Source organism: Pongo abelii, chromosome 5 (genome assembly GCF_028885655.2).
Source record: "Pongo abelii isolate AG06213 chromosome 5, NHGRI_mPonAbe1-v2.0_pri, whole genome shotgun sequence".
NCBI classification, from domain to species: Eukaryota; Metazoa; Chordata; class Mammalia; order Primates; family Hominidae; genus Pongo; species Pongo abelii.
The window spans coordinates 32,474,220-32,502,042 of record NC_071990.2 but is presented as its reverse complement, the minus strand read 5'-3'; the positions used below and the strand labels follow the sequence as shown (position 1 = coordinate 32,502,042).

Below are 27,823 nucleotides of genomic sequence, written 5' to 3'. Positions count from 1 at the left end.
AGGAAGGCAGGGAGATGAAGTTGAAAAAGGCAATTAATTTCTTTTTTTTTTTTTTTTTTGACAAAGTTTCGTTCTTGTCGCCCAGGCTGGAGTGCAATGGCACAATCTTGGCTCACTGCAACCTCTGCCTCATGGGTTCAAGTGATTCTCCTACCTCAGCCTCCCAAGTAGCTGGGATTACAGGCGTGTGCCACCATGCCCAGCTAATTTTGTATTTTTAATAGAGACAGGGTTTCACTATGTTGGTCAGGCTGGTCTCGAACTCCTGATCTCAGGTGATCTGCCCGCCTCAGCATCCCAAAGTGCTGGGATTACAGGCGTGAGCCACCGCGCCCAGCTGGAGAAATTAATTTCTTTTGATTCATGGTACAAGAAACGGTATGCATTCAGAAAAATCATAATGCGCCAACATCCCTCAAATGCTCTCCTCACATAGAAAAAGTGATAGGACTGTGATGTTGTGAGTTTCTCTTACAAAAAAAAAAAGGTGGACTCTGATGATTGATGTTGTATGTCAACTTGACTCAGAAGAACCCTGACTAATACAAGGGTTCTAAGAAGGGATCACAGGCCAAGTCTCTTCCCGGAGGTAATAAATTTTTAATGAATACTAATTTTTTAAGTTGCCAGAGAAAAATCTGTTTAATCTTTTTAAAAATTTTTTGTAAAGGATATATTCTTATTGATATAATCTTTCAAACACATTTTTCCCAATTTATTTTTTTTCTATTTCTTTTAAAAAATAGAGATGGGGTCTCACTATGTTGCCCAGGCTGGCCTCAAACTCCTGACCTCAAGTGATCCTCCCATCTCAGCCTCCCAAAGTGCTAGGATTACAGGTGTGAGCCACTACATCTGGCCCCAGTTGATATTTTTAGAAAAAGGAGGTTAAGGTTTAATTCAATGTTCAAAGAAAGGTTTAAGATAGATTAAACCAACAAACATCATCATCCCAGCAAACTGAGTCTCTTATTTCTCACCTCCTCATTCAACTAATAAGAATATGATCTTTTAAAATGTAATTCATAGCCTGAAAACTATAATGATTCATCCTTCCGATACTGAATAGATCTTTTACAGTCTAGATCCAATTGTGCTCTCCCTGACAACCACTGGATTAAGAACCTAAGATTAGTTTCCTAATAAAGCCCACATTCTAGTTTCTACATTAAGTATCATTTAGATAGAATTGTTAATGTGATAGCTATTTCATGATCTCTTTTAGCTTTAACAAAAATTAATCCAATTTAAAAATTTTAATAATTACTTTTTAATCAGCTTGAATATATTATGATGATCCCCAAAGTCTTGATTAAATCTTTCGATTGTATTAAAATTTTGTAGTATGGGCTACTGCCTGCAATAAATGTACTTGCAGCCAGGGCTTCCAAGTCTTTATATCATGAAGATTTACACTGTACATGTAGGATGATTATGAGGTCCAAGAGAAGGAAAAGATGTATGAACTATCTTGAAATCTGAGAGAAGGAAGAAAAGAACTTAGAATGTGGTGGAATAATGATTTGTGGCTTACTTCTGCAATGCAAAGTTGAAATAAAAGTGAACCTCACTTTATGGGATAGCTGGATTCCTCAAAAATAAATCCTGTAAATCTAATCTATGTTAATTAAATTCAAGACTTAAAAGATGACAGCAAATATATTAAAATAAGGGTATGAAGATTCTATTAGAAGTAACTAGAGGTATTTTTCAGTGTAGTGGGAGAAAGAATAAAAAGTTTTTTAATTCTGTGAAATTAGGAAAGGTGTAGCTAGAATAAACACTAGGTGCTTCAGGAAATTGTATAATACTTAATTTTTGTTTACAAAGCCTATATAATTTAGAACGTAAATTTAGGTTAAAATGAGTCATGAAGTATTACACACAGTAGCAAATAATTACCCCAAAGGGATAGTAAAACTAAAAATATTCATAGCTTAAGGAAAATCAGCTTATGTGAGGAGTACATCCCATGAAATTCTTAAGGTTAGAAGCTTCAGTGGAGCATGATCTTACCATTCCACACCACCATACCCCTAAACAAAACAAAACAAAACAGTGTCCACTGGTAGCACTGTCGAAGATCAAAATATTCTGAACTATTTTTCTCAATTTAGCGATGCTTGAAATATATTACCACTGATTTTCATTAGGAAATTGAAAACTGATTGTCTAGAATAAACTGTCAGTAACCAAATTTTAATGAAGAACTCTAGGGGGGGACATATACAAAAAGGTTCAGAAAACATTACTGCAATTTTCCTAATGTTATTTTTATTTGGATGTCAACAGCTGAAAATAATAAAAGAAAACACTGACCTACAACAACTCTTTTGATTTATAGTTTCTTTTCTAATACAGGTTTGCCTCATTTTTATAGTTGATAAAATTCTGAAGTTATGTGTATGCCAATTTTTCAAACATCAAACCCTAAATGTAAAAAACGAAAAGTCCAATAATTCATTTTTAAGCAAGAAATTTTCCGGTAATTGGCCAGGCGTGGTGGCTCATGCCTGTAATCCCAGCACTTTGGGAGGCTGAGGCAGGCGGATCACCTGAGGTCAGGAATTCAAGACCAGCCTGACCAACATGGGGAAACACCCATCTCTACTAAAAATACAAAATTAGCCGGGTGTGGTGGCGCATGCCTGTAATCCCAGCTACTTGGGAGGCTGAGGCAGGAGAATCGCTTGAACTCGGGAGGCGGAGGTTGCGGTGAGCCGAGATCGTGCCATTGCACTCCAGCCTGGGCAACAAGAGTGAAACTCTGTCTCAAAAAAAAAAAAAGAAATTTTCCTGTAATACAATTAACCACTCCTGTAAATTATTTGTTGGAAACTAAGAATGCCTTGTCTTGTTGATTGAATTAGAGAGTTTTTTCCTGTACTCTCTCATTGGGAAGTAGTAATGGCCAATATTTATTGACTACTTATTATGTCCCATGCACTGTACCAAGTGCTTTTATTTAGATAACATTATTTAATCTCATAACACCTCTTTGAGATAGCTACTACTATTGCCCCCATTTTATAGACAGAAAGTAAAGTTTGCCAAAGGTCACCCAGCTAGGCAGGTGTGGGGGCAGGATTTGAACCAGTCTGTCTCCAAAGGGTATGTTACTTTAACGTTTATCTACAATATTTAATAACTCTACAAAGTGAGCAGATCAAACTAAATATAAAAACAGTGAATCTTTGAGGATTAACTGATTTACCTTAATAAACCCATTAAACCCAGCTAGCAGGAATAGTAAACCTAGGTCTTCTTTTTTTTTTTTTTTTTTTTGTGAGATGGAGTATCGCTCTGTCACCTAGACTGGAGTGCAGTGGTGCAATCCCAGCCCACTGCAACCCCTGCCTCCTGGGTTCAAGCAATTCTCCTGCCTCAGCCTCACGAGTAGCTGGGGTTACAGGTGTGCGCCACCATGCCTGGCTAATTTTTGTATTTTTAGTAGAGATCAGGTTTCACCATGTTGGCCAGGCTGTTCTCCAACTCCCAACCTCAAGTGATCCGCCCACTTCGGCCTCCCAAGGTGCTGGGATTACAAGTGTGAGCCACTGCCCCCAGCCCAAGTCTTCTGATTCAGCTTTTATATTCAGTATTCTTTCTACTATAGTAAATATTAAATATTAGATTTTCTCAAAGCAAGACATCCCTCTGCTCCATGGCAAGAACCCACACAACTCCTTGGTGGCTCAGATATTTCTTTTACTTAATTCAGGGAACCATATTACTTTAAAAAAAAAAAAAAAGCAAATAAAAAATACCTGGCAGAAGCCAATAAATTCAGGTTTGTTAAATCACACAGGAATTGAGACGTAACAGCTGATTTACCTGAACACAATCAAAGGACCTGAAATTTTTGCAGAGTTTGCAGATATTGCAAGAAGTAGTCTACAGTAATGATCAAAACTGAACACTGGAGTCTGACTACTCAGGTTCAAATCCCAGCTCCACCACCTACTGATTACATAACCTTATTCATATTCATTTAAGCATTCTGTGCCTCAGTTTCTTCATCTGTAAAATGAGGTTAATAATACCCTACCTGGTTGTTGTGAGTATCAAATGATTTAATACATAAAGTGCTTAGAGCAGTGAGTACTTGGTATGTGGTAAGCACTTAATAATTATCAGCTAGTACTGTTATTACTTTTGCATAATAAGATATGCTTTTATTCAATATGGAAAGCATTTTTGAGTTTCCTTTTTCTGTCTTGAGAAATATAATTATTGCTTCCTCCCACAATTTTTCCTTAAAACAAAGTCTATTTCTTTTCAGAATACATCCTCTGTTAGCCACTAAGCATTATTCATTAGCCATAATCCACTGAACAAATGTCAGTTCATTTATAGTACATTTTACCTTTTCTCTCATTAATCTTCCAAATTATTGAAAATAGTACAGAATTTTATCAATACTTTTATAATTTTATGTATAGAGAACCATCATTTTAGATAACTTGAGATTCAGAAAAACTTCAGTTTGTCAGTTTTAAGACAAAAAAAGGAACCAGTATCAAGGGGAAAAAAATGGAAATAAAGAGAAAATACTTGATGTCTAAATCATGCCCTTTTGTTGTATGCTCAGTTATATTAACAGGTTACATGGATGAAGAACTTGCCAAAAAATATTGTTCCAAAGTCCAGATACTAAAATGTGGAGGCACTGCAAGGTCTCAGAATAGCCGAGAAGAAAACAAGGAAGCACTAAAGAATGACATCATATTTACGAATTCTGTAGAATCCTTGAAATCAGCACACATACAGGAGCCAGAAAGAGAAGGAAAAGGCACTGATTTAGAGAAAGACAAAATAGGAATGGAGGTCAAGGTAGACAGTGACGCTGGAATACCAAAAAGACAGGAAACCCAACTAAAAATCAGTGAGATGAGTGTACCACAAGGACAGGGAGCCCAAATAAAGAAAAGTGTGTCGGATGTACCAAGAGGACAGGAGTCCCAAGTAAAGAAGAGTGAGTCAGGTGTCCCAAAAGGACAAGAAGCCCAGGTAACGAAGAGTGGGTTGGTTGTACTGAAAGGACAGGAAGCCCAGGTAGAGAAGAGTGAGTGGGTTGTACTGAAAGGACAGGAAGCCCAGGTAGGGAAGAGTGAGATGGGTGTGCCACGAAGACAGGAATCCCAAGTAAAGAAGAGTGAGTCGGGTGTCCCAAAGGGACAGGAAGCCCAGATAAAGAAGAGTGAGTCAGTTGTACTGAAAGGACAGGAAGCCCAGGTAGAGAAGAGTGAGTTGAAGGTACCAAAAGGACAAGAAGGCCAAGTAGAGAAGAGGGAGGCAGATGTGCCAAAGGAACAGGAGGTCCAAGAAAAGAAGAGTGAGGAAGGTGTACTGAAAGGACCACAATCCCAAGTAAAGAACACTGAGGTGAGTGTACCAGAAACACTGGAATCCCAAGTAAAGAAGAGTGAGTCAGGTGTACTAAAAGAACAGGAAGCCCAAGAAAAGAAGGAGAGTTTTGAGGATAAAGGAAATAATGATAAAGAAAAGGAGAGAGATGCAAAGAAAGATCCAAATAAAAAAGAAAAAGGTGACAAAAACACAAAAGGTGACAAAGGAAAGGACAAAGTTAAAGGAAAGAGAGAATCAGAAATCAATGGTGAAAAATCAAAAGGCTCAAAAATGGCGAAGGCAAGTAAAGGAAGGAAGTACAACAAAAAAGTGGAAGAGTAAGGATAAATTTTTTAAAGGCCCATAAGACAAATGATTATTATGATTCCCATACTCCAGATACAAACCATATCCCAGCCATTGCGTAAACAGATTATAATTATAAAATCCCTTTCATCTTCATATCACAGTTTCTGCTCTTCAGAAGTTTCACCCTTTCTAATCTCTCAGCCGCAAACCTCAGTTTCCAAATATTTGTTTTATAAGTTAAGACGTATATGATTCCGTCAAGAAAGACTGGATACTTTCTGAAGTAAAACATTTTAATTAAAGAAATATATAGTAATTTCCTTTGACAAGTATGTCTATGATAGCCTTTCCAACCAATCAACCAGTAACTCCTCATGGCAGGCCTAATGTTTGCAAGGCGCTGATCTAGCAATAAGGGGTGTACAGAAAAACACAAGTCAGAGCTCCTGCAATCAAGTAGCTTATAACATATATAGTGATATATGTATACATGGCAATTTTTTAAGTAAAATCTAAGTTACAAAAAGTTTAGATGGACAACATAATCCATCATGGGATGAGAAAGTAGAGGTGGTAACTTCATGGGGAAGGGAGTAGTGGTATACAATATGTCACAGCAGATGGATAAGATGTTGATATGCTGAGTGAATTACAAAGAGTAAAAGAAAGGCAAAGGGTTAAAGGCTGTCGTGCCATGTTCCAGGTGCAGTAGGCAATTCTGCTGTTACAGCAGACTCATGGGAGGCATCCTGGGGTATAATTTTGAAAAGGAGAATATAAAGGGATTTGAAAAACAAGCCAGGAATTTATATTTTACTCTTCAGGCAGCTGGAAGCATTCTACAATGTTTGAGACACAGAGTGAAATGAATAAGGTTGTATCATTTTAAAAATAAGGTTGTATCATGTGATTGTGAAAAATAATATAAAAAAAGAAACATCATAGATAGTAAATCTAATTAAGAAGTACTTGGAGTAGTAATGGAAAGAGAATAAATAGAAAAAAATTCAAAGAAGAATCATTACTTCATGATGACTGACTGCATAGGAGTAAGGAAAAGTAAAAAAACAATGGTTTCAAAACTTTTGAAACTAGGTAACAAACAAACTAGGAACTAATTTGGGGACAGGGAGGGAACAACAAATTGTTGTTTTAAGGGGATAAGCAATAACATTTGTCATTCAAGAGATATCTGGAATTAGATGAGTACAGGTAACAATTGAAGCAATAAGAGTGAGTTCTTCAAAGGAGAAAGTAGAGGACTAACAAAAGCAGAAGTCCAAGGACTGAGTTTGTTATATGTAATATATTGAAGAAATTTAACTAAGGGATAGGAAGATAGAAGGAAAACCTGTATAGTGGAATGTTCCAATAATTAAGGAAGATTAGAGTTTTGAGAAAAAAATGACTGAGACTTCAAGGAAAATAAGGACTGAAAGAACACTGTAGCTGCTATTTGGAGATGACTAATGAACTTCTAAAGAGCACTTTCCAAAGAAAGGTAGCTAGGAGAAGGAAGGTAAGCAGGAAGAATATAGATATACAAGTAAGTAGTTGTGGGATGTGCCTTTCAAACATCCAAAAGAGTTAACTTTTTTTAAGTCTATTTTAAAATAATCATTTTTAGAAATTTTATTTTTATACTGTTCAATACTGTGCTGGTTATCCCACACCCTGAATATTACATTTAGTTCAATCATGGGATGTGGATAAACTAAATGCCTTCAGGAGAGAAAGACTCAAATGTGCAGGAAGTTGCAGAATTCCCCTGGGAAGACAAATATGAGGAAACCATGAGAATTACTTTCAAATAGTGAAAGTTCATAAGGGATTAGAATATTTTGTGTAGCCCCAAAGAAATGAGATCAGTGAATAGAAGGTACAAAGTAACAAATTTTATCTTAGTAATAAGAAGTGGAGGTCCAAAGAGTTTAAGCAAGAGTTTAAGGCTCATTCAGTGAGAATGCCATAGAGGAGACTCTTCAGGAAACAGCTGAGTAATTAGAATAAGTTATCTTTATGGTCCCTTCCAAATAGACTTCCTGAGAGTCTATAACTCTAGTTATCAAATTCTTTGGACTAACTAGATGTCTTCCAAGGAAGCTTTTCATACTGATATGCTATTCTTTGGAGACGTTTGATGAAAAAAGGAGAGAAAGCAGACATTAGTCTCTGCCCAAAGTGTAAAATGTTTCATAAATGTTTCAGGCTACCCAATCACAACCTTAAAAGAGTATCTCCATAATTTCTAGCACAATCTAATCCACTGTATGGCTGTCTACTGTGTTCTCACAGCCCTGCCACAGGTATGGAAGCCTATGTTAATTTTAGAAGTCACAGAATCCTCAGGTCTTTGATGAGCTGCACAGGTTTAGCAAAACTGAGTTGCCAGAGAGAGAGAGAGAATGAGAGAGAAGAGGATAGAAGACAGATATTAAACATGGATTTTAATATTGTAAGTTGCTTTTGTCATCTGTGGAAAATACACATTTAGAGATTTTACCAGCCTTCATTGGCATGTCTTTTACATACATTATGCTGTAATCAGGGAATATTTTTGACCAGAAAGATTTTCACATAGTGAAAAGTATTAGATTTTCATCATTCTCAAGTCATTTTTTCTATAGCCCCTCTGGTCCATCTGACAGCTAACTAGTAAGTTGTTTGTTTGTTTGTTTGTTTTTCCTCACTCTTCACCCAGGCTGGAGTGCAGTGGTATGATCTTGGCTCACTGCAACCTCCTCCTCCTGGGTTCAAGCGATTCTCATGCCTCTGCCTCCTAAGTAGCTGGGATTACAGGAGTGCACCACCAAGCCCAGCTAATTTGTGTATTTTTAGTAGAGACGGGGTTTCACCATGTTGTCCGGGCTGGTCTCAAACTCCTGACCTCAGGTGATCCACCACCTCAGCCTCCCAAATTGCTGGGATTACAGGCATGAGCCACTGTGCCCGGCCACTACTAGGTTTTAGAAGGGTCTGACTAATGCAACTTCTCTCAGATTTCTGGTAAGAAGCAGGGACCCTGTCAAGGCAATCACTAAAAAACAGTAGATAGGCTTCAGCAGCCCAGCTCAGCTGACTCCATATCTGTGTGTATGTCCCAATGAAGCAAGAATTCAGAAGAGATAGATCTACAGAAACCTCCCTGTATCTTCTCCATAACTTCTAACTTGGGGTCAAAACATTTGCACTCCCACTAGGTCTTTGAAGGCAAGTAAATCATACAATAGAATACTCCAACTTTAAAAATTTTGTGGACCATTTTCTAAAGGCCATTGAAAAACTGACAAATTTAAAGCAATTGTTAACCCTCCTGTAAAGATACAGATGTGGAAATCTTAAAGGACCCCTAAAAGAGGAAGGGAAAAAGGACAAGCTATCAAAATGACACCACGTTTAACAAAATGACAATTTTAGGAAAATACATAAATATGTACTTCTAAGATAGTGGCAATATAAAAGTAGGAATGTGAAATTTACCTTAAGAAATCAATAGTGAATTTTGTTTTGCAAATAAACTAATACAAATGTCAAATGTCCTGTTCACAAGAATGGAATGGAAGTCAATTCAATTAGTCATTTTTCATTTAGGAGCAGAACATAGGAAAGAAAAGCAGAAAAGTGAGTTTAGAGATAATGACGCTGAATGAGAAACACAAAATATTAGGAAACAAACAATTTATGTAAAATCAGTTAATGCGGCTCCTATCCCAATTAAAGACTCCCTGAGTTAGCAGTGCATTAAAAATGCAATTTCCTGGCTGGGTGTGGTGGCTCACGTCTGTAATCCCAGCACTTTGGGAGGCCGAGGCAGGTAGATCATGAGGTCAGGAGTTCAAGACCGGCCTGGCCAACATGGGGAAACCCCGTCTCTACTAAAAATACAAAAATCAGCCAGTCGTGGTGGTGCACACCTGTAGTCCCAGCTATTCAGGAGGCTGAGGCAGGAGAATTGCTTGAACCCAGGAGACAGAGGTTACGGTGAGCCAAGATCGTGCCACTGCACTCCAGCCTGGGCGACAGAGTGAGACTCTGTCTCAAAAAATAAAAATAAAAAAATGCAATTTCCCATTTTCCCATAAATATCTCTCACCCTAGGTTATAACTGACATATCAAGGAAGTGAATACAGGGAACTGGGAAAGGGGACAAGATATAGAAGGAAAAAACAGGATCCAAAGGAATAAAAGAATAAGCTGAAAAATTGATCAAAATATTCAGTTTTATATTTGATGAGATTCCTTTACTCTCCCCCTTAAAAACAATCAGGAATAGAAAAAAAAACAACTAGTGTTCCTACACTCTACTTGAGAAGTTCCAATTGTGGTTTTGAAGAAATACAAGCCTGTAATCCTAGTGTTTCAGGAATAAAGACACTCTTATCTATCATCATCCAGAAGCTTGAGCACTTGCCAAGACCGGGAAGTCAAACCTGAGATGCCACACTACAGATTATACACATTGTAAGCTAGGTCTCAATAAATTTTCTATTCAAATCCTTATTAAGTTTCTCTCTTCAAAAATTAAAAACTTACAGTGTTAACTTTCTATGAATCTCTCCACATCTTAATCCATGTTTATATAAAAATATATGCAAATATGAGTATATGTAGGAATTTTTTTCTAAAAATGGGGTCAAACTATAAACCTAATTCTGCAACTTGTCTTCTTCGCCTAACAATACATCATGGACAACACATCAATCTAACGTTTTAATAGCATAGCATTCAGTAGTGTGAACGAATTACTGCTTATTCAACCATTTCCTTAAAGATAGACATTTAGCTTGTTTCCAACGTTTTGCCTTTGGCTAAATGATTCTGCCATTGCCAAATGATACTGCAATAAACATCTCTATATATGATCAGGATTTTATTTCTCTAGGACAGATTTCCAGAAGTAGAACTGCCAGATCAAAAGAAATGTGTATTTTAATGTTAATAGATATTACCTAATTCCTTTTCCCCAAATTTGTAATAATTCACATTCCTACAGGAATATATGAGAGTCCTATCTTCCCCATATTTGCACTGGTGCTGGAAGCGGTGGCTATTTTTAATCTTTGTCTATTGAGAAAAGTGATATCTAACTGTTCCTTTAATTATATTTCCCTGACTACTAGTGAGACTGAACATTTTTTCATAAGTTTAATGGTATTTTGAATTTTCTCTCCTGTGATTTAATTGCTTTCCAAACTGGTGGTTTGCCCTTTGTCTTACCCAGTTTTATGTGTTTTTGCATATTAAGTTTTTATCTGCCATTTGTGTTGAAAATATGTTTTCCCAATCTACGCATTCTTTCTCTACATCCAATTCATCAACCTGTACCCTAAAATTATATCTTGAATCTGACTACTACTCATCTCCTTCATCAAGAAGTCCAAACCATCGCCATATCTCACCTGCATTGCTGTGCCTGCTTCCAAACTGAGCTTCTCCATCCCACTCCCCAGTCCCAACAGAATCGTGCTTTCAAAATGCAAGTCAGATGAGGTCACTTCTCTACTCAAAACTCTCCAAAGACCAACCCCCATCAGTGTGAAAATTGCAAAGTTGTTTTTTGTTTGTTTGTTTGTTTGAGACAGGGTTTCGAGCTGTTGCCCAGGCTGGAGTGCACTGGCGTGATCACAGTTCCCTGCAACCTCAACCTCCCAGGCTCAAGCAATCCTTCCATTTGGCCTCCTGAGTAGTTGGGACTACAAATGCACACCACCATCCTGACTAATTTTTTATTTTTTAGGTTTGGTAGAGATGAGGTCTTATGTTGCCCAGGCTGGTCTCAAACTCCTGGGCTCAAGCAACCCTCCCGCCTCAGCCTCCCAAAGTGCTGGGATTAGCCTGAGCCACCACACCCAGATTCATGAAAGTTCTTATCCTGGCCTTCAAAGCCTTACAGTATGTAGCTTCTGGCTTCTCCTCTAGCCTCATCACCCACTCTCCATCTCCCTTCCATTGCTGCAGCCACACTGGCCTCCTCATTTCTCCTCATGCCTGCCAAGCATGTTCTTGCTTCAGAATCAGCCTGAACACTCTCCCTCAAACATATGCACTACTCAATTATTTTAAGAAATATGCTTAAATTTGACTACCCTAACTAAAACAGTACCCCCCATTCTCTATCTCTGCCCTGATGTATCTTTGTTCCTAGCATTTATCACCTGACATCATATATTTATTTTTGTTTATTGACTTTCTACCCCACAAGAATGTAAACTCTAAGGGACTTTGTTCACTGCTGAATCTCCGGTGCTTAGAAAAGTGCCTCACACATAGCAGATGCTCATCAAAGATTTGTTAACTGAAATGAAGTAAATTAAATGAAGGTACATTTTAGTATACAAAAATATATTTCATTTAGTCAAATGTGTCTGCCTTATGCTCGGTAACTTCTGGGCTTTCTAAAGGGTCTCTTTGGAACGCATATACATGATTAGTGAGAATGTAAGTTAGTTCAGCCACTGTGGAAAGCAGTTTGGATATTTCTCAAAGAACTAAAGGTAGAACTACCATTTGGCCCAGCAATATATACTTTGAGTATATATATATACTCAAAGAAAAATTATTCTACCAAAAAGACACGTGCATTCATATGTTCATTGCAGTGCTATTCACAATAGCAAAGACATGGAATCAACTTAGGTGCCCATCAGTAGTGGACTGGATAAAGAAATGTGGTACATATATACCATGGAATACTACTCAGCTATTAAATAGAATGAAATGTCCTTTGCAGCCACATGGATGCAGCTGGATGCCATTATCCTATGCTAATTAACACAGAAACAAAACCAAATACGGCATGTTCTCACAAGTGGAAGCTAAACATTGGGTACACATGAACATAAAGATGGGAATAACAGATACTGGAGACAAGAAGAGAGGGGAAGAAGGGAGGAGGATAAGGGTTGAAAATCTACCTATTGGCTATTATGCTCACTACCTGAGTGACAGGATTGTTCATATTCCAAACCTCAGCATTATACAATATACACAGGTAACAAACCTGCACATGTACTTGCTGAATCTAAAATAAAGTTGAAAAAATAAATAAATAAATAAATGGTCTCCTTGACTACTATGGTACACATATTTATATTCACTTAATTTTTTCTCTTTTACAATTTTTATTTTCTATTTCTCTTCTACAATTCAACATTTAATCCATTTTGTTTACGGTGTGAACAGAGGTTTCACTTTTTTTCCTTCTTGACAGATATCAAATTATGTCAGTAGCATTTCTAGAATCAACTATTCTTTTTCCCCTAAATCACGCATTCTCAACAGGGGCCACATTGCCCTCCAAGGGGCAAAAACGAGTTCTGGGTGGATCAAGAAATCCAGTGATTTATTGTGATTTATTCTTTTCAGGTATAAATCACAGATGTTCAGTATCCTAAGACTTTGCTGAAGTTGCTTATCAGCTTATGTATAAAGTACGTAAGCACATATATAGACAATAAAATACACAAGCAGATATACAGTATATTGGTAATATTACAATTTTGTAAAGTGAGGCAATTAGGATAAAAATGTCATATCATACTGCTTTGATTATACAGGGTATATAGAAAGTTTGAGTATCTATTAAGCATGTCTTATTCTACTCTTTTTTCATTGTTTTCTTGGCTCTTTTGGAATATGTTCTGCCATATGAACTTTAATTTTACCTGACTCCCCTCGAAAAAAAGTAGCATTCTGGCTGAAAATGAGTTAACTATTTGGAGATATTTGACATTATTGTTATTATTGAAGTCACTTCACCCAGAAATGTTGTATGAGTCTTCATTGGTTTAGGTCTTCATATTGGTGCTTTCACAAGACTTTACAGTTGGTGCTTTCTCAAAAGTTTACAGACTTCTTCATATTAGTTCTTATTATATTTACTCCTAGGTACCTATAATGTTTTGTTGTCATTGTAAGTGTGATTTTTACATTTATTTTTTAATTAATTTTAACAAGTGTAGAGAAAAGTAATTAATCTTTGTATTTATCTTGACTAATGTGACATCAGACTCTCATATTATTACTAATAGTTTTCTGGCCATTTCTTGGATTTTTTAGTATACTGTGTAAAGAGATACAATTTTGCTTTATACAATTTACATTTGTGCATTTTTAGTATTTGTTCTGTGTATATAGAATCCAGCTTTTTCCAGGAGAATAATTACTTTTATTAATTTTAATGATATTCTTTCTTTCTTTTTTTATTATTATACTTTAAGTTCTGGGATACATGTGCAGAACGTGCAGGTTTGTTACATAAGTATTCACGTGCCATGGTGGTTTGCTGCACCCATCAATTTGTCATCTAGGTTTTAAGCCCACATGCATTAGGTATTTGTCCTAATGCTCTCCCTCCTCTTGCCCCCAACACCCCGACAGGCCCTGGTGTGTGATATCCCCCTCCCTGTGTCCATGTGTTGTCATTGTTCAACTCCCGCTTATGAGCAAGAACATGCAGTGTTTAGTTTTCTGTTCCTGTGTTAGTTTGCTGAGAATTATGGTTTACAGCTTCATCCATGTCCCTGCAAAGAACATGAACTCATTCTTTTTTATGACTGCATAGTATATATGTGCCACATTTTCTTTATCCAGTCTATCATTGACGGGCATTTGGGTTGGTTCCAAGTCTTTGCTATTGTAAATAGTGCTGCAGTAAACATACGTGTGCATGTGTCTTTATAGTAGAATGATTTATAATCCTTTGGGGATATACCCAGTAATGGGATTGCTGGGTCAAATGGTATTTCCCGTTCTAGATCCATGAGGAATCACCACACTGTCTTCCACAATGGTTGAACTAATTTACACTCCCATCAACAGTGTAAAAGTGTTCCTATTTCTCCACAGCCTCTCCAGCATCTGTTGTTTCCTGACTTTTTAATGATCGCCATTCTAACTGGCATGAGATGGAATCTCATTGTGGTTTTGATTTGCATTTCTCTAACGACCAGTGATAATGAGCTTTTTTCATATGTTTCTTAGCCACATAAATGTCTTCTTTTGAGAAGTGTCTGTTCATATCCTTTGCCCACTTTTTGATGAGGTTGTTTTGTTTTCTTGTAAATTTTCTTGTAAAGTTCCTTGTAGGTTCTGGATATTAGACCTTTGTCAGATGGATAGATTGCAAAAATTTTCTCCCATTCTGTAGGTTGCCTGTTCACTCTGATGACAGTTTCTTTTACTGCGCAGAAGCTCTTTAGTTTAATTAGATCCCATTTGTCAATTTTGGCTTTTGTTGCCATTGCTTTTGGTGTTTTAGTCATGAAATCTTTTTTGCCCATGCCTATGTCCTGAATGGTATTGCCTAGGTTTTTTTCCAGGGTTTTTATGGTTTTAGGTTTTCTGTTTAAGTCTTTATTCAGGTAATTTTGTATAAGGTGTAAGGAAGGGGTCCAGTTTCAGTTTTCTGCATATGGCTAGCCAGTTTTCCCAACACCATTTATTAATTAGGGAATCCTTTCCCCATTGCTTGTTTTTGTCAGGTTTGTCAAAGATCAGATGGTTGTAGACATGTGGTGTTATTTCTGAAGCCTCTGTTCTGTTCTGTTGGTCTATATATCAGTTTTGGTACCAGTCCCATGCTCTTTTAGTTACTGTAGCCTTATAGTATAGTTTGCAGTCAGGTAACATGATGCCTCCATCTTTGTTCTTTTTGCTTAGGATTGTCTTGGCTATACGGGCCCTTTTTTTGGTACCATATGAAATTTGAAGTAGTTTTTTCTAATTCTGTGAAGAAAGCCAATGGTAGCCTGATGGGAATAGCATTGAATCTATAAATTACTTTGGGCCGTATGGCCATTTTCATAATATTGATTCTTCCTATCCATGAGCATGGAATGTTTTTCCATTTGTTTATGTCCTCTCTTATTTCCTTGAGCAGTGGTGTGTAGTTCTCCTTGAAAAGGTCCTTCACATCCCTTGTAAGTTGTATTTCTAGGTGTTTTATTCTCTTTGTAGCAATTGTGAGCTCACTCATGATTTGGCTCTCTTTGTCTATTATTGGTATATTAGAATGCTTGTGATTTTTGCACATTAATTTTGTATCCTGAGACTTTGCTGGAGTTGCTTATCAGCTTAAGAAGTTTTGGGGCTGAGACAATGGGGTTTTCTAAATATACAATCATGTCATCTGCAGACAGAGACAATTTGACTTCCTCTCTTCCTATTTGAATACTCTTTATTGCTTTCTCTTGCTTGATTGCCCTGGCCAGAATTTCTAATACTATGTTGAACAGGAGTGGTGAGAGAGGACATCTTTGTCTCGTGCTAGTTTTCAAATGGAATGCTTCCAGCTTTTGCTCATTCAGTATATTAGCTATGGGTTTCTCATAAATAGCTATTAGTTTGAGATATGTTTCATCAATACCTAGTTTATTGAGTGTTTTTAGCATGAAGGGGTATCAAATTTAATCGAAGGCCTTTTCTGCATCTATTGAGATAATCACGTGGGTTTTGTCATTGGTTCTGTTCATGTGATGGATTATGTTTATTGATTTGCTTATGTTGAACCAGCCTTGCATCCCAGGGATGAAGTCAACTTGATCATGGTGGATAAGCTTTTTGATGTGCTGCTGGATTCAGTTTGCACGTATTTTACTAAGGATTTTTGCATCAATCTTCTTCAGAGATATTGGCCTGAAACTTTCTTTTTTTGTTGTGTCTCTGCCAGGTTTTGGTATCAGGATGATGCTGGCCTCATAAAATGAGTTAGGGAGGAGTCCCTCTTTTTTTATTGTTTGGAATAGTTTCAGAAGGAATGGTACCAGCTCCTCTTTGTACCTCTGGTAGAATTCGCCTGTGAATCCGTCTGCTCCTGGGCTTTTTTGGGGGATAGTAGGCGATTAATTACTGCCTCAATTTCAGAACTTGTTACTGGTCTATTCAGGAATTCAACTTCTTCCAGGTTTAGTCTTGGGAGAGTGTATGTGTCCAAGAATTATTATTATTGTGTGGGAGTCTAAGTCTCTTTATAGGTCTCTAGGAACTTGTTTTATGAATCTGGGTGCTCCTGTATTGGGTGCATATATATTTAGGATAGTTAGCTGCTCTTGTTACATTGATCCCTTTACCATTATGTGATGCCCTTCTTTGTCTTTTTGATCTTTGTTGGTTTAAAGTCTGTTTTATCAGAGACTAGGATTGCAACCCCTGCTTTTTTTTTTTCTTTCCATTTGCTTGGTAAATATTCTTCCATCCCTTTATTTTGAACCTATGTGTATCTTTGCACATGAGATGGATCTCCTGAATACAGCACACTGATGGGTCTTGACTATTTATTCAATTCGCCAGTCTGTGTCTTTTAACTAGGGCATTTTGCCCATTTACATTTAAGGTTAATATTGTTATATGTGAATTTGATCCTGTCCTCATGGTGCTAGTTGGTTATTTTGCATATTAGTTGATGCAGTTTCTTCATAGTGTCGTTGGTCTTTATATTTTGGTGTGTTTTTGCAGTGGCTGGTACTGGTTTTTCCTTTCCATATTTAGTGCTTCCTTCACGAGCTCTTTTAAGGTAGGCCTGATGGTGACAAAATCCCTCAGCACTTGCTTGTCTGTAAAGGATTTTATTTCTCCTTCCCTTATGAAGCTTAGTGTGGCTGGATATGAAATTCTGAGTTGAAAATTATTTTTTTTAAGAATGTTGAGTATTGGCCCCCACTCTTTTCTGGCTTATAGGGTTTCTGCAGAGAGAGCCACTGTTAGTCTTGTGGGCTTCCCTTTATAGGTAACCTGACCTTTCTCTCTGGCTGCCCTTAACATTTTCTCCTTCATTTCAACCTTGGAGAATCTGATGATTTTGTGTCTTGGGGTTGCTCTTCTTGAGGAATATCTTTGTGGTGTTCTCTATATTTCCTGAATTTGAATGCTGGCCTGTCTTGCTAGGCTGGGGAAGTTTTCCTGGATAATATCCTGAAGCTTGTTTTCCAGCTTGGTTTCATTCTTCCTGTCACTTTCAGGTAAACCGATCAATCGTAGGTTTGGTCTTTCCACATAGTCCCATATTTCTTGGAGGCTTTGTTCATTCCTTTTCATTTTTTTTCTCTAATCTTGTCTTCACACTTTATTTCATTAAATTGATCTTCAATTTCTGATATCCTTTCTTCCGCTTGATCAATTTGACTATTGATACTTGATTACACTTCACGAAGTTCTTGTGCTGTGTTTTTTCAGCTCCATCAGGTCATTTATGTTCTTCTCTAAACTGGTTATTCTAGTTAGCAGTTCCTGTAACCTTTTATCAAGGTTCTTAGTTTCCTTGCATTGGGTTTGAACATGCTCCTTTATCTCAGAGGAGTTTGTTATTACCCACTTTCTGAAGCCTACTTCTGTCAATTCGTCAAACTCATTCTCTGTCCAGTTTTGTGCCCTTGCTGGAGAGGCATTGCAATCATTTGAAGGAGAAGAGGCATTCTGGTTTTTGGAATTTTCAACATTTTTGCACTGGTTTTTCCTCATCTTTGTGGATTTATCTACTTTTCATCTTTGATGTTGATGACCTTGGATGCAGTTTTTGTGTGGGCATCCTTTTTGTTGATGTTGATGTTATTGCTTTTTTTTTTTTTTTTTTTTGAGACAAAGTCTCGCTCTGTTGCCCAAGCTGGAGTGCCGCGGCGTGATCTCGGCTCACTGCAACCTCTACCTTCCAGGTTCGAGTGATTCTCCCACCTCAGCCTCCCAAGTAGCTGGGACTACAGGTGCATGCCACCATGCCCGGCTACTTTTTGTATTTTTAGTAGAAACAGGGTTTCACCATATTGGCTAGGTTGGTCTCAAACTCCTGACCTTGTGATTTGCCCGCCTCAGCTTCCCAAAGTTCTGGGATTACAGGCATAAACCCCCGTGCCAAGCTGATGTTATTGCTTTCTGTTTTTTGGTTTTCCTTCTAACAGTCGGGACCCTCTTCTGCAGGTCTGCTGTAGTTTGCTGGAGGTCCACTATACACCCTATTTGCCTGGGTATCACCAGTGGAGGCTGCAGAACAGCAAAGATTGCTGCCTGCTCCTTCCTGTGGAAACTTCATCTCAGAGGGCACCCGTCTGATGCCAGCCAGAGCTCTCCTGTATGAGGTGTCTGTCAACCACTGCTGGGAGGCATGGGAGTCAGGGACCCACTTGAGGAGGCAGTCTGTCCCTTAGCAGAGCTCAAGCACTGTGTTGGGAGATCTGCTGCTCTCTTCAGAGCTGGCAGGCAGGAATGTTTAAGTCTGCTGAAGCTGCTCCCACAGCCGCCCCTTCCCCCAGGTGCTCCGTCCCAGGAAGATGGGAGTTTTATATATAAGCCCCTGACTGGGGCTGCCTTTCTTTCAGAGATGCCCTGCCCAGTGAGGAGGAATCTAGAGAGGCAGTCTGGCCACAGCTGCTTTGCTGCACTGCAGTGAATTCCGCAAAGTCCGAACTTCCCAGTGGCTTCCTTAACACTGTGAGGGGAAAACCACCTACACAAGCCTCAGTAATGGCGGGCGCCCCTCCCCCCACCAAGCTGGATCGTCCCAGGTCGACTTCAGACTGCTATGCTGGCAGTGAGAATTTCAAGCCAGTGGTTATTAGCTTGCTGGGCGCCAGGGGAGTGGGACCCACTGAGTGAGACCACTTGGCTCCCTGGCTTCAGCCCCCTTTCCAGGGGAGTGAATGGTCTGTCTTGCTGGGGTTCCAGGTGCCACTGGCATATGAAAAAAAAAACTGCAGCTAGCTCGGTGTCTGCACAAACAGCTGCCCAGTTTTGTGCTTGAAACCCAGCACCCTAGTGGTGTAGGCACACAAGGGAATCTCCTGGTCTGTGGGCTGCAAAAACCATGGGAAACGCACAGTATCTGGTCCAGATAGCACAGTCCTTCACGGCTTCCCTTGGCTAGAGGAGGGAAGTCCCCAGCTCCTTGCACTTCCCAGGTGAAACAACAACCCACCCCGCTTCTGCTCACCCTCCATGAGCTGCACCTACTTTCTAACCAGTCCCAATGAGATGAACCGGGTACCTCAGTTGGAAATGCAGAAATCACCTGCCTTCTGCATTGGTCTCACTGGGAGCTGCAGACCAGAGCTGTTCCTATTCGGCCATCTTTCCCAGGAACCTCCGATATTCTTTATTTCAAATAATAATTTCTGATTTAAATTCTATTTTAAATAATAGTTTTTTCGTTAATATTTTCCTCTGCTTTGTCTTTCTCTATTATTTTACTTTTCAGATTCCAATACTCCTTGTGAATAGAAAATAACTGGATCCTTTTTCCCTGTCTTAGAGTATAGGTCTTTTAAGTGGCAAGTTTAAACCATTTGTATTTATGATGATTACTGATTTATTCAGTTTTATTTATGATACCTTACCTAGTGCTTTCCATATTGCATAATTTTACAGTACTATTCCACTGTCTTTGCTATTGTTATCTGATATTTTCATTCTGCTACATTTATGCACCACAAAATTAGTCATGATAAAATTATTTTTATAGTCTGTGTTTTTCAGATATATTCATATATTTACCAATATTGCTCACTATTTCTCTTTGTATCTTAATCCTTGCTTTGTGGTTTGATTTTTTTGTTTTTTGGTTTTTCGTTTTTTTGTGTGAGACAGGCTCTCTCATTCTGTCACCCAAGATAGAGTGCAGTAGTGCGATCTCAGCTCACTGCAACCTCCACCTCCCGGGTTCAAGCGATTCTCCCACCTCAGCCTCCCAAGTATCTGGGACTACAGATATGTGCCACCACACCCAGCTAATTTTTCTATTTTTAATAGAAACAGGGTTTCATCATGTTGGCCAGGCTGGTCTCAAACTCCTGACCTCAAGTGATCCGCCTGCCTTGGCCTCCCAAAGTGCTGAGATTACCAGCGTGAGCCATCACACCCCGCCTGTGGTTTCATTTTTAAATGAGGATCTGTGAATAATAAATACTTGGACTTTTGCCAGAAAAATTAACTTCGCCTTCATTATAAAATAATAGTTTTGCTGAATAAGGAACTCAATGTATTTTCTCAGCTAATTGAAGATGTTATCCATTGCCTTTTGGCCTTTGTTTTTGCTCTTAAGAAGTCTGCTTATACATATGTAACTAACCTGCACATTGTGCACATGTACCCTAAAACTTAAAGTATAATAATAATAAAATAAAATAAAATTTAAAAATGAAAAAAAAAAGAAGTCTGCTTAATACCTATTTAGTTTGCAGGTTATTTTGTCTTTTTCTGTCTGGTAATATTTAGAATTTTGTCTTTGTCTTGATGTTACACAGTTTCACTACTATGTGTCCAGTCCATTTTCATTATTCCTGCTTTAGGAGTGTGCATCTTAAAACTTTACAGTAATGTCTTCCATCAATTTTGAAAAATTCTTAAGCATTCTTTCTTCGAACTTTGCTTTTCCTCCATGCTTTCTATATTCTCTTTCTGGAATTCAAATGTATTTTGGATCTTCTCATTCTTGTCTCTATTTCTGTTAACCTTGTTTTTATGTATTTTTAAGTCTGTCTGCAATGCTGTATACACAACTTCCTCAGGCCTACCTTCCAATTCACTGACTTTCTTTTCAGTGTCTAATGTCCTGATTAGCCTATTGAGTTTTAGCCAATTACTAATATTTACTGTTTCTAAAATTACGATTTGCTTCTCCTAATATTTGTTCATAGTCTCATCTATGTGTATGTGTTATTATCACCCAAAGTTCATAGTTTAAGATTCACATTTTCAGGTATCTTTATAGCAATGCCCCATTTCCCATTACCAATTTTCTATATTAGTCCATTCTCACATTGCTATAAACAAATGCCTGAAACTGGGTAATTTATAAAGAAAAGAGGTTTAGTTGGCTTACAGTTCTGCAGGCTGTACATGTTCTAGGGAGGCCTCAGGAAACTTACAATCATGGTGGAAGGTGAAGGGGAATCAGACAATATCTTACATGGCTGGAGCAGGAGGAAGAGAGAGAAGGGGGAGGTGCTACACACTTTTAAACAACCAGATCTCGTGAGAACTCACTATCATAAGAATGGCAAAGGGGAACTCCACCTCCTTGATCCAATCACCTCCCACCAGGCCCCTCCTCCGACACTGGGGATTAAAATTTGATGTAAGATTTGGGCAGGGACACAAATCCAAACCATATCAGGGCCTATGCCCATAAAATCAGCAGGAAGCAGTTACAGAAGATGGACCTCCACCCTTCTTCAGCCCCCTTAAGATTAAGGAGTATCTAATATCTGAGGGGGGAATGAGGTAGGAGACTGGCAGGACTTATTTTCTGGTACTGATAGGATAAGTGAAAAAAACAGCAGAAACTAGCAGATGGTAACAAAAGCAATCCCTAGTTGCCCTCATTACTCATTAGTATAAGACACCAGCACCATGACAGTTTTCAAATGCCATGGTAAGGACCCAGAAGTTATTGCCCCTTCCCATGACAATGAACGAGAAGTTACCACCCCTTTCCTAGAAAGCTTTAAATAAACTACTCTTCAATTTGCATTAACCCACCACTGATTGGCATATGATCGAAAGTGGGTATAAGTGGGTATAGAGTTGCCAATAGTCCATTCATTGCCAACTTGGCACATTATCTATGAGTCAGCCCTGCTCTGCAAGGAGCAGTAAAGTTCAATAAAAGATTGCTGTCTAAAACCACTGGCTTGCCCTTGAATTCATTCCCGGGCAAAGTCAAGAACTTTCCTGGGCTAAGCTCTAATTTTGGGGCATGTCTGTCCTGCATCAAATGGATAAAGAAAATCTGATACATACATACATATATATATAGATATATAGATATATAGATATAGATACATATATGTGTATGTATGTAGTGGAATACTATTCAGCTTTTAAAAAACAAGGAAATTCTGTCATTTGTGACAACATGGATGAACCTGGAGGACATTAGGTTAAGTGAAATGTAAGGCACAGAAAGATAAATACCACGTGATCTCACTTATATGTGGAATCTTAAAAAGTTGAATGAAGAAGCAGAGAGCAGAATGGTGGTTACCAGGTACTGGGAGCAGGGAAATGGGGGACAGAAAATGGGGGAATTGGGGAGTTGTTTGTCGAAGGATACAAAATTTAGTTTCATAGAAGAAATAAGGAAGTCAGAATATCTATTTTATATCATGGTGACTATAGTTAAAACAACGTTATTGTATTCTTGAAAAATCACTGAAGATTTTAAGTGTTCTCATCATAAAAAAAGAATAAGTATATGAGCTAATATATGTTAATTAGCATGATTTAGCATTCTGTGATGTATACACATTTCAAGACATCATGTTATACATGATAATTGTATAAAATTTTTATTTGTCAGTTTAAATATATAAATTTTAAAATGAAGTACTCACATCAGGGATATATTTGTATTTTCTAAGGTAACAACAATAACAATTTAAAATGCATAATACAAAACTAACAAAGGCTGATCATAGAATAATTTATAAAAATCATTCCAAAAGGAGGCCAAGAGGCCAGATGCAGTGGCTCATGCCTATAATCCTGGCACTTTGGAAGGCAGAGGCGAGTGGATTCCTTGAGCCCGAGAGTTCAAAGCCAGCCCAAGCAACATGGCAAAACCCCATCTCTACAAAAAATACAAAAATTAGCTGAGTATGTTGGTGTGCACCTGTAGCCCCAGCTACTCGGGAGGCTGAGGTGGCAGGATGACTTGAGCTTGGGAGGCGGAGGTTGCAAGAGAGACCACACCACTGCACTCCAGCCTGGGCAACAAAGCCAGACACTGTCTCAGTAAATAAATAGGAGGCCAAAAACATAAGAAAACATAGAATACAAAATAGGTGAAAAAAATAGAAAACAAGCAATAAAATAATCTTAGACCCATATATATCAATCAATAATTCCAGTAATTATAAATGGACTAAATGGCCACATTTTATTTGTTTTTACTTAAGTTTTTATTTATTTATTATTTCCATAGGTTTTAGGGGGACAGGTGGTATTGGGTTACACTAGTAAGTTCTTTAGTGGTGATTTGTGAGATTTTAATGCACCCATCACCCAAGCAGTATACAGTGAACCCAATTTGTAGTTTTTTATCCCTCACTCCCTTCCCACCCTTTCCCACTGAGTCCCCAGTGTCATTCTTATGGCTTTGCATCCTCATAGTTTAGCTCCTCCCATTTATGAGTGAGAACATATGATGTTTGGTTTTCCATTCCTGAGTTACTTCACTTAGAATAGTCTCCAATCCCATCCAGATTGCTGCAAATGCCATTAATTCATTCCTTTTTATGGCTGAGTAGTATTCCACCATATATATATATACCACAGTTTCCTTGTCTACTCGTTGACTCATGGGTATTTGGGTTGGTTCCACATTTTTGCAGTTGTGACTTATGCTGCTATAAACATGCATGTGCAAGTATCTTTTCTGTATAATGACTTCTTTTGCTCTGGGTAGATACCCACTAGTGGCATTGCTCGATCGAATGGTAGTTCTACTTCTAGTTCTTTAAGGAATCTCCAAACTGTTTTCTATAGTGGTTGTACCAGTTTACATTCCCACCAGCAGTGTAAAAGTGTTCCCTGTTCACCGCATCTATGCCAACATCTATTATTTTCTGATTTTTTTGAAAAGAACATAAAACTTTATTAAGAACATCTTATACTGTCATCAGATACAGCCAAAGAAAAATGGGTAAACAAACAGGGAAAGTTCATCTTCCCATGTGCTATTGCCACCTCAGAACAGACTCCTGTGTAGATGGCTGGAACAACAGTTGGCAACAAATGCTCTGTGTAAATAATTCATTAAGTAACACAATGTTACCTTTCCATACAGAGAAGAATTGGGCTTACATTTTAAGCTTTGATATAGTGCAACAACTATGAAACAAGACTACATCTTTAGGAGCTATTTCTTAATAGAATACAAAGCAGTTTAGTAGCTGTATGTTATTTCAGATAATGTAATTTTTTTAATGAAAAATTCAGAAAGGACATTCTAACTTTCCCAATTAGTTAATTTGTACTGTTGAGTTTTTTTCTCTCTAAAGATTTCTCAGAATCAGTTCAGTAACTATACTTTAAAAAGATGAGTTGCTCATCTACAGTGATAATTGACAACTTAGTTTTGTGATTTTGCAAATCAAGATGCCTGGGTCATCCCCACTTTTGCTGATTCTGAAAGATTTCTTTATAAAAACCCTGATTCAGAGAAGCAGGAGCAAGGTGGTATTGCATTGTGGTTTTGATTTGCATTTCCCTGATCCTTAGTGATGCTGAGTATTTCTTCATATGTTTGTTGGCCATTTGTATATCTTCTTTTGATAATTGTCTGTTCATGTCCTTAGCTCACTCTTTGATGAGATTGTTTCTTTCTTTCTTGATAATTTGCTTGAGTTTGTTGTAGATTCTGGATATTAGTCCTTTGTCAGATGTATAGATTGTGAAGATTTTTCCCACTCTGTGGGCTGTCTGTTTACTCTGCAGACTATTCCCTTTGCCGTGCAAAAGCTCTTTAGTTTAATTAAGTCCCAGCTATTTATCTTTGTTTTTATTGCATTTGCTTTTGGTTCTTGGATATGAAATCCTTGCCGAAGCCAATGTCTACAAGGGTTTTTCCAATGTTACCTTCTAGAATTTTTATAGTTTCAGGTCTTAGATTTAAGTCCTTCGTCTTTCTTGAGTTTATTTTTATATAAGGTGAGAGATGAGGATCCAGTTTCATTCTCCTACATGTGGCTTGCCAATTATCCTAGCACCATTTGTTGAATAGGGTGTCCTTTACCCACTTTATGTTTTTGTTTGCTTTGTCAAAGATCAGCTGGCTGTAAGTATTTGGGTTTATTTCTGGGTTCTCTATTCTGTTCCATTGGTCTATGTCCCTATTTTTATACCAGTACCATCCTGTTTTGGTGACTATGGCCTTATAGTATAGTTTGAAATCAGGTAATGTGATGCCTCCAGATTTGTTCTTTTCGCTTAGCCTTGCTTTGGCTATTTGGGCTCTTCTTTGGTTCCATATGAATTTTAGGATTGTTTTTTCTAGTTCTGTGAAGAATGATGCTGGTATTTGGATGGGAATTGCATTGAATTTGTAGATTGCTTTTGGCAGTATGGTCATTTTCACAATATTGATTCTACCCATGCATGAGCATGGGGTGTGTTTCCATTTGTTTGTGTCATCTTTGATTGTTTTCAGCAGTGTTTTGTAGTTTTCCTTGTAGAGGTCTTTCACCTCCTTGGTTAGGTATATGCCTAAGTTTTTTTGGTTGTGTGATTTGTTTGTTTGTTTGTTGCAGCTATTGTAAAAAGTGGTTGAGTTCTTGATTTGATTCTCAGCTTGGTCACTGCTGGTGTACAGGAGAGCTACTGATTTGTGTACATTATTTTTGTATCCAGAAAATTTGCTGAATTATTTTATCAGTTCTAGGAGCTTCTTGGAGGAGTCTTCTGGGTTTTCTAGGTATACAATCATATCATCAGCAAACAGTGACAGTTTGACTTCCTCTTTACCGATTTGGATGCCTCCTTTCTTTCTCTTGTCTGATTGCTCTGGCTAGGACTTCCAGTACTATGTTGAAGTGGTGAAAGTGGGCATCCTTGTCTTGTTCTGATTCTCAGAGGGAATGCTCTCAACTTTTCCCCATTCAGTATTATGTTGGCTGTGCGTTTATCATACATGGTTTTTATTACATTGAGGTATGTCCCTTGTAGGCTGATTTTGCTGAGAGTTTTAATCATAAAAGCATGCTGCATTTTGTCTAATGCTTTTTCTATGTCTATTGAGATGATCATGTGATTTTTGTTTTTAATTCTGTTTATGTGGTATATTACATTTACTGACGTGCATATGTTAGAACATCCCTGCATCCCTGCTATGAAACCCACTTGATCATGGTGGATTATCTTTTTGATATGTTGTTGGATTTGGTTAGCTGGTATCTTGTTAAGGATTTTTGCATCTATGTTCATCAGGGATATTGGTCTGTAGTTTTCCTTTTTGTTGTTGTTATGTTCTTTTGTTCTTTCCTGGCTTTGGTATTAGGATGATACTGGCTTCATAAAATGATTTAGGGAGGATTCCTTCTTTCTCTATCTTGTGGAATAGTGTCAGTAGGATTGGTACCAATTCTTCTTTGAATGTCTGGTAGAATTCAATTGTGAATCCATCTGGCCCTGGACTTTTTTTTGTAATTTTTTTATTAACATTTCAATCTTGCTGCTTGTTATTGGTCTGTTCAGGGTATCTAATTCTTCCTGATTTAAGTTATGAGGGTTTTCTCCTCCCAGGAATGTATCGATCTCCTCTAGGTTTTCTAGTTTATGCACATAAAGGTGTTCATAGTAGCCTCAAATGATCTTTTGTATTTCTGTGGTGTCAGTTGTAATATCTCCCATTTCATTTCTACTTGAGCTTCTTTGGATTTTCTCTCTTTTTGGTTAATCTTGCCAATGGTCTATCAAGTTTATGTTTTCAAAGAACCAGCTTTTTGTTTCACTTCTGTATTTTTTTGTTTCAATTTCATTTAGTTCTGCTCTGATCTGGGTTATTTCCTTTCTTCTGCTGGCTTTGGGCTTGGTTCTTGTTTCTCTAGTTCCTTGAGGGGTGACCTTAGATTGTCTATTTGTGCTCTTTCAGACTTTCTGATGTAGGCATATAGGGCTAAGAACTTTCCTCTTAGCACCGCCTTTGCTGTATCCCAGAGGTTTTAGTAGGTCATGTCACTATTGTTATTCAGCTTGAATAATTTTTTAATTTTCATCTTGATTTCATTGTTGACCCAATGATCATTCAGGAGCAGGTTATTTAATTTCCATGTATTTGCATGGTTTTAAAGGTTCCGTTTGGAGCTGATTTCCAGTTTTATTTCACTGTGGTCTGAGAGAGTGTTTAACATAATTTCAGTTTTCCTAAATTTATTGAGACTTGTTTTGTGGCCTATCATGTGGTCTATCCTGGAGAAAGTTCCATGTGCTGAAGAATTGAACGTATATTCTGCAGTTGTTGGGTAAAATGTTCTGTATATATCTGTTAAGTCTATTTGTTCCAGGGCATAGTTTAAATTCATTGTTTTTTTGTTGGCTTTCTGTCTTAATGATCTGTCTGGTGCTGTCAGTGGTGTATTAAAGTCCCCCACTAGTATTGTGTTGCTGTATATATCATTTCTTAGGTCTAGTAGTAATTGTTTTATAAATTTGGGAGCTCCAGTGTTAGGTGCATATATATTT

The 27,823-nt window shown here is 37.8% G+C and overlaps 1 protein-coding gene and 1 long non-coding RNA gene across 13 annotated transcripts in view; one reads left to right on the top strand and one right to left on the bottom strand.

The window, feature by feature from the left end:
- Positions 1 to 5,974, top strand: part of TSBP1 (testis expressed basic protein 1) — an 89,843-nt gene extending 83,869 nt beyond the window's left edge. For all 4 annotated transcript variants that reach the window (XM_063725206.1, XM_063725205.1, XM_054557360.2 and 1 more), the window contains one exon: positions 4,592 to 5,974. In XM_063725206.1, coding sequence (XP_063581276.1) covers positions 4,592 to 5,691 — 1,100 coding nt within the window. In that variant the 3' untranslated portion in view covers positions 5,692 to 5,974. The remainder of the gene's footprint in view (positions 1 to 4,591) is intronic.
- LOC129059915 (uncharacterized) overlaps positions 1 to 27,823 on the bottom strand; it is a 185,799-nt gene that overhangs the window by 144,124 nt on the left and 13,852 nt on the right. The window lies entirely within an intron of this gene.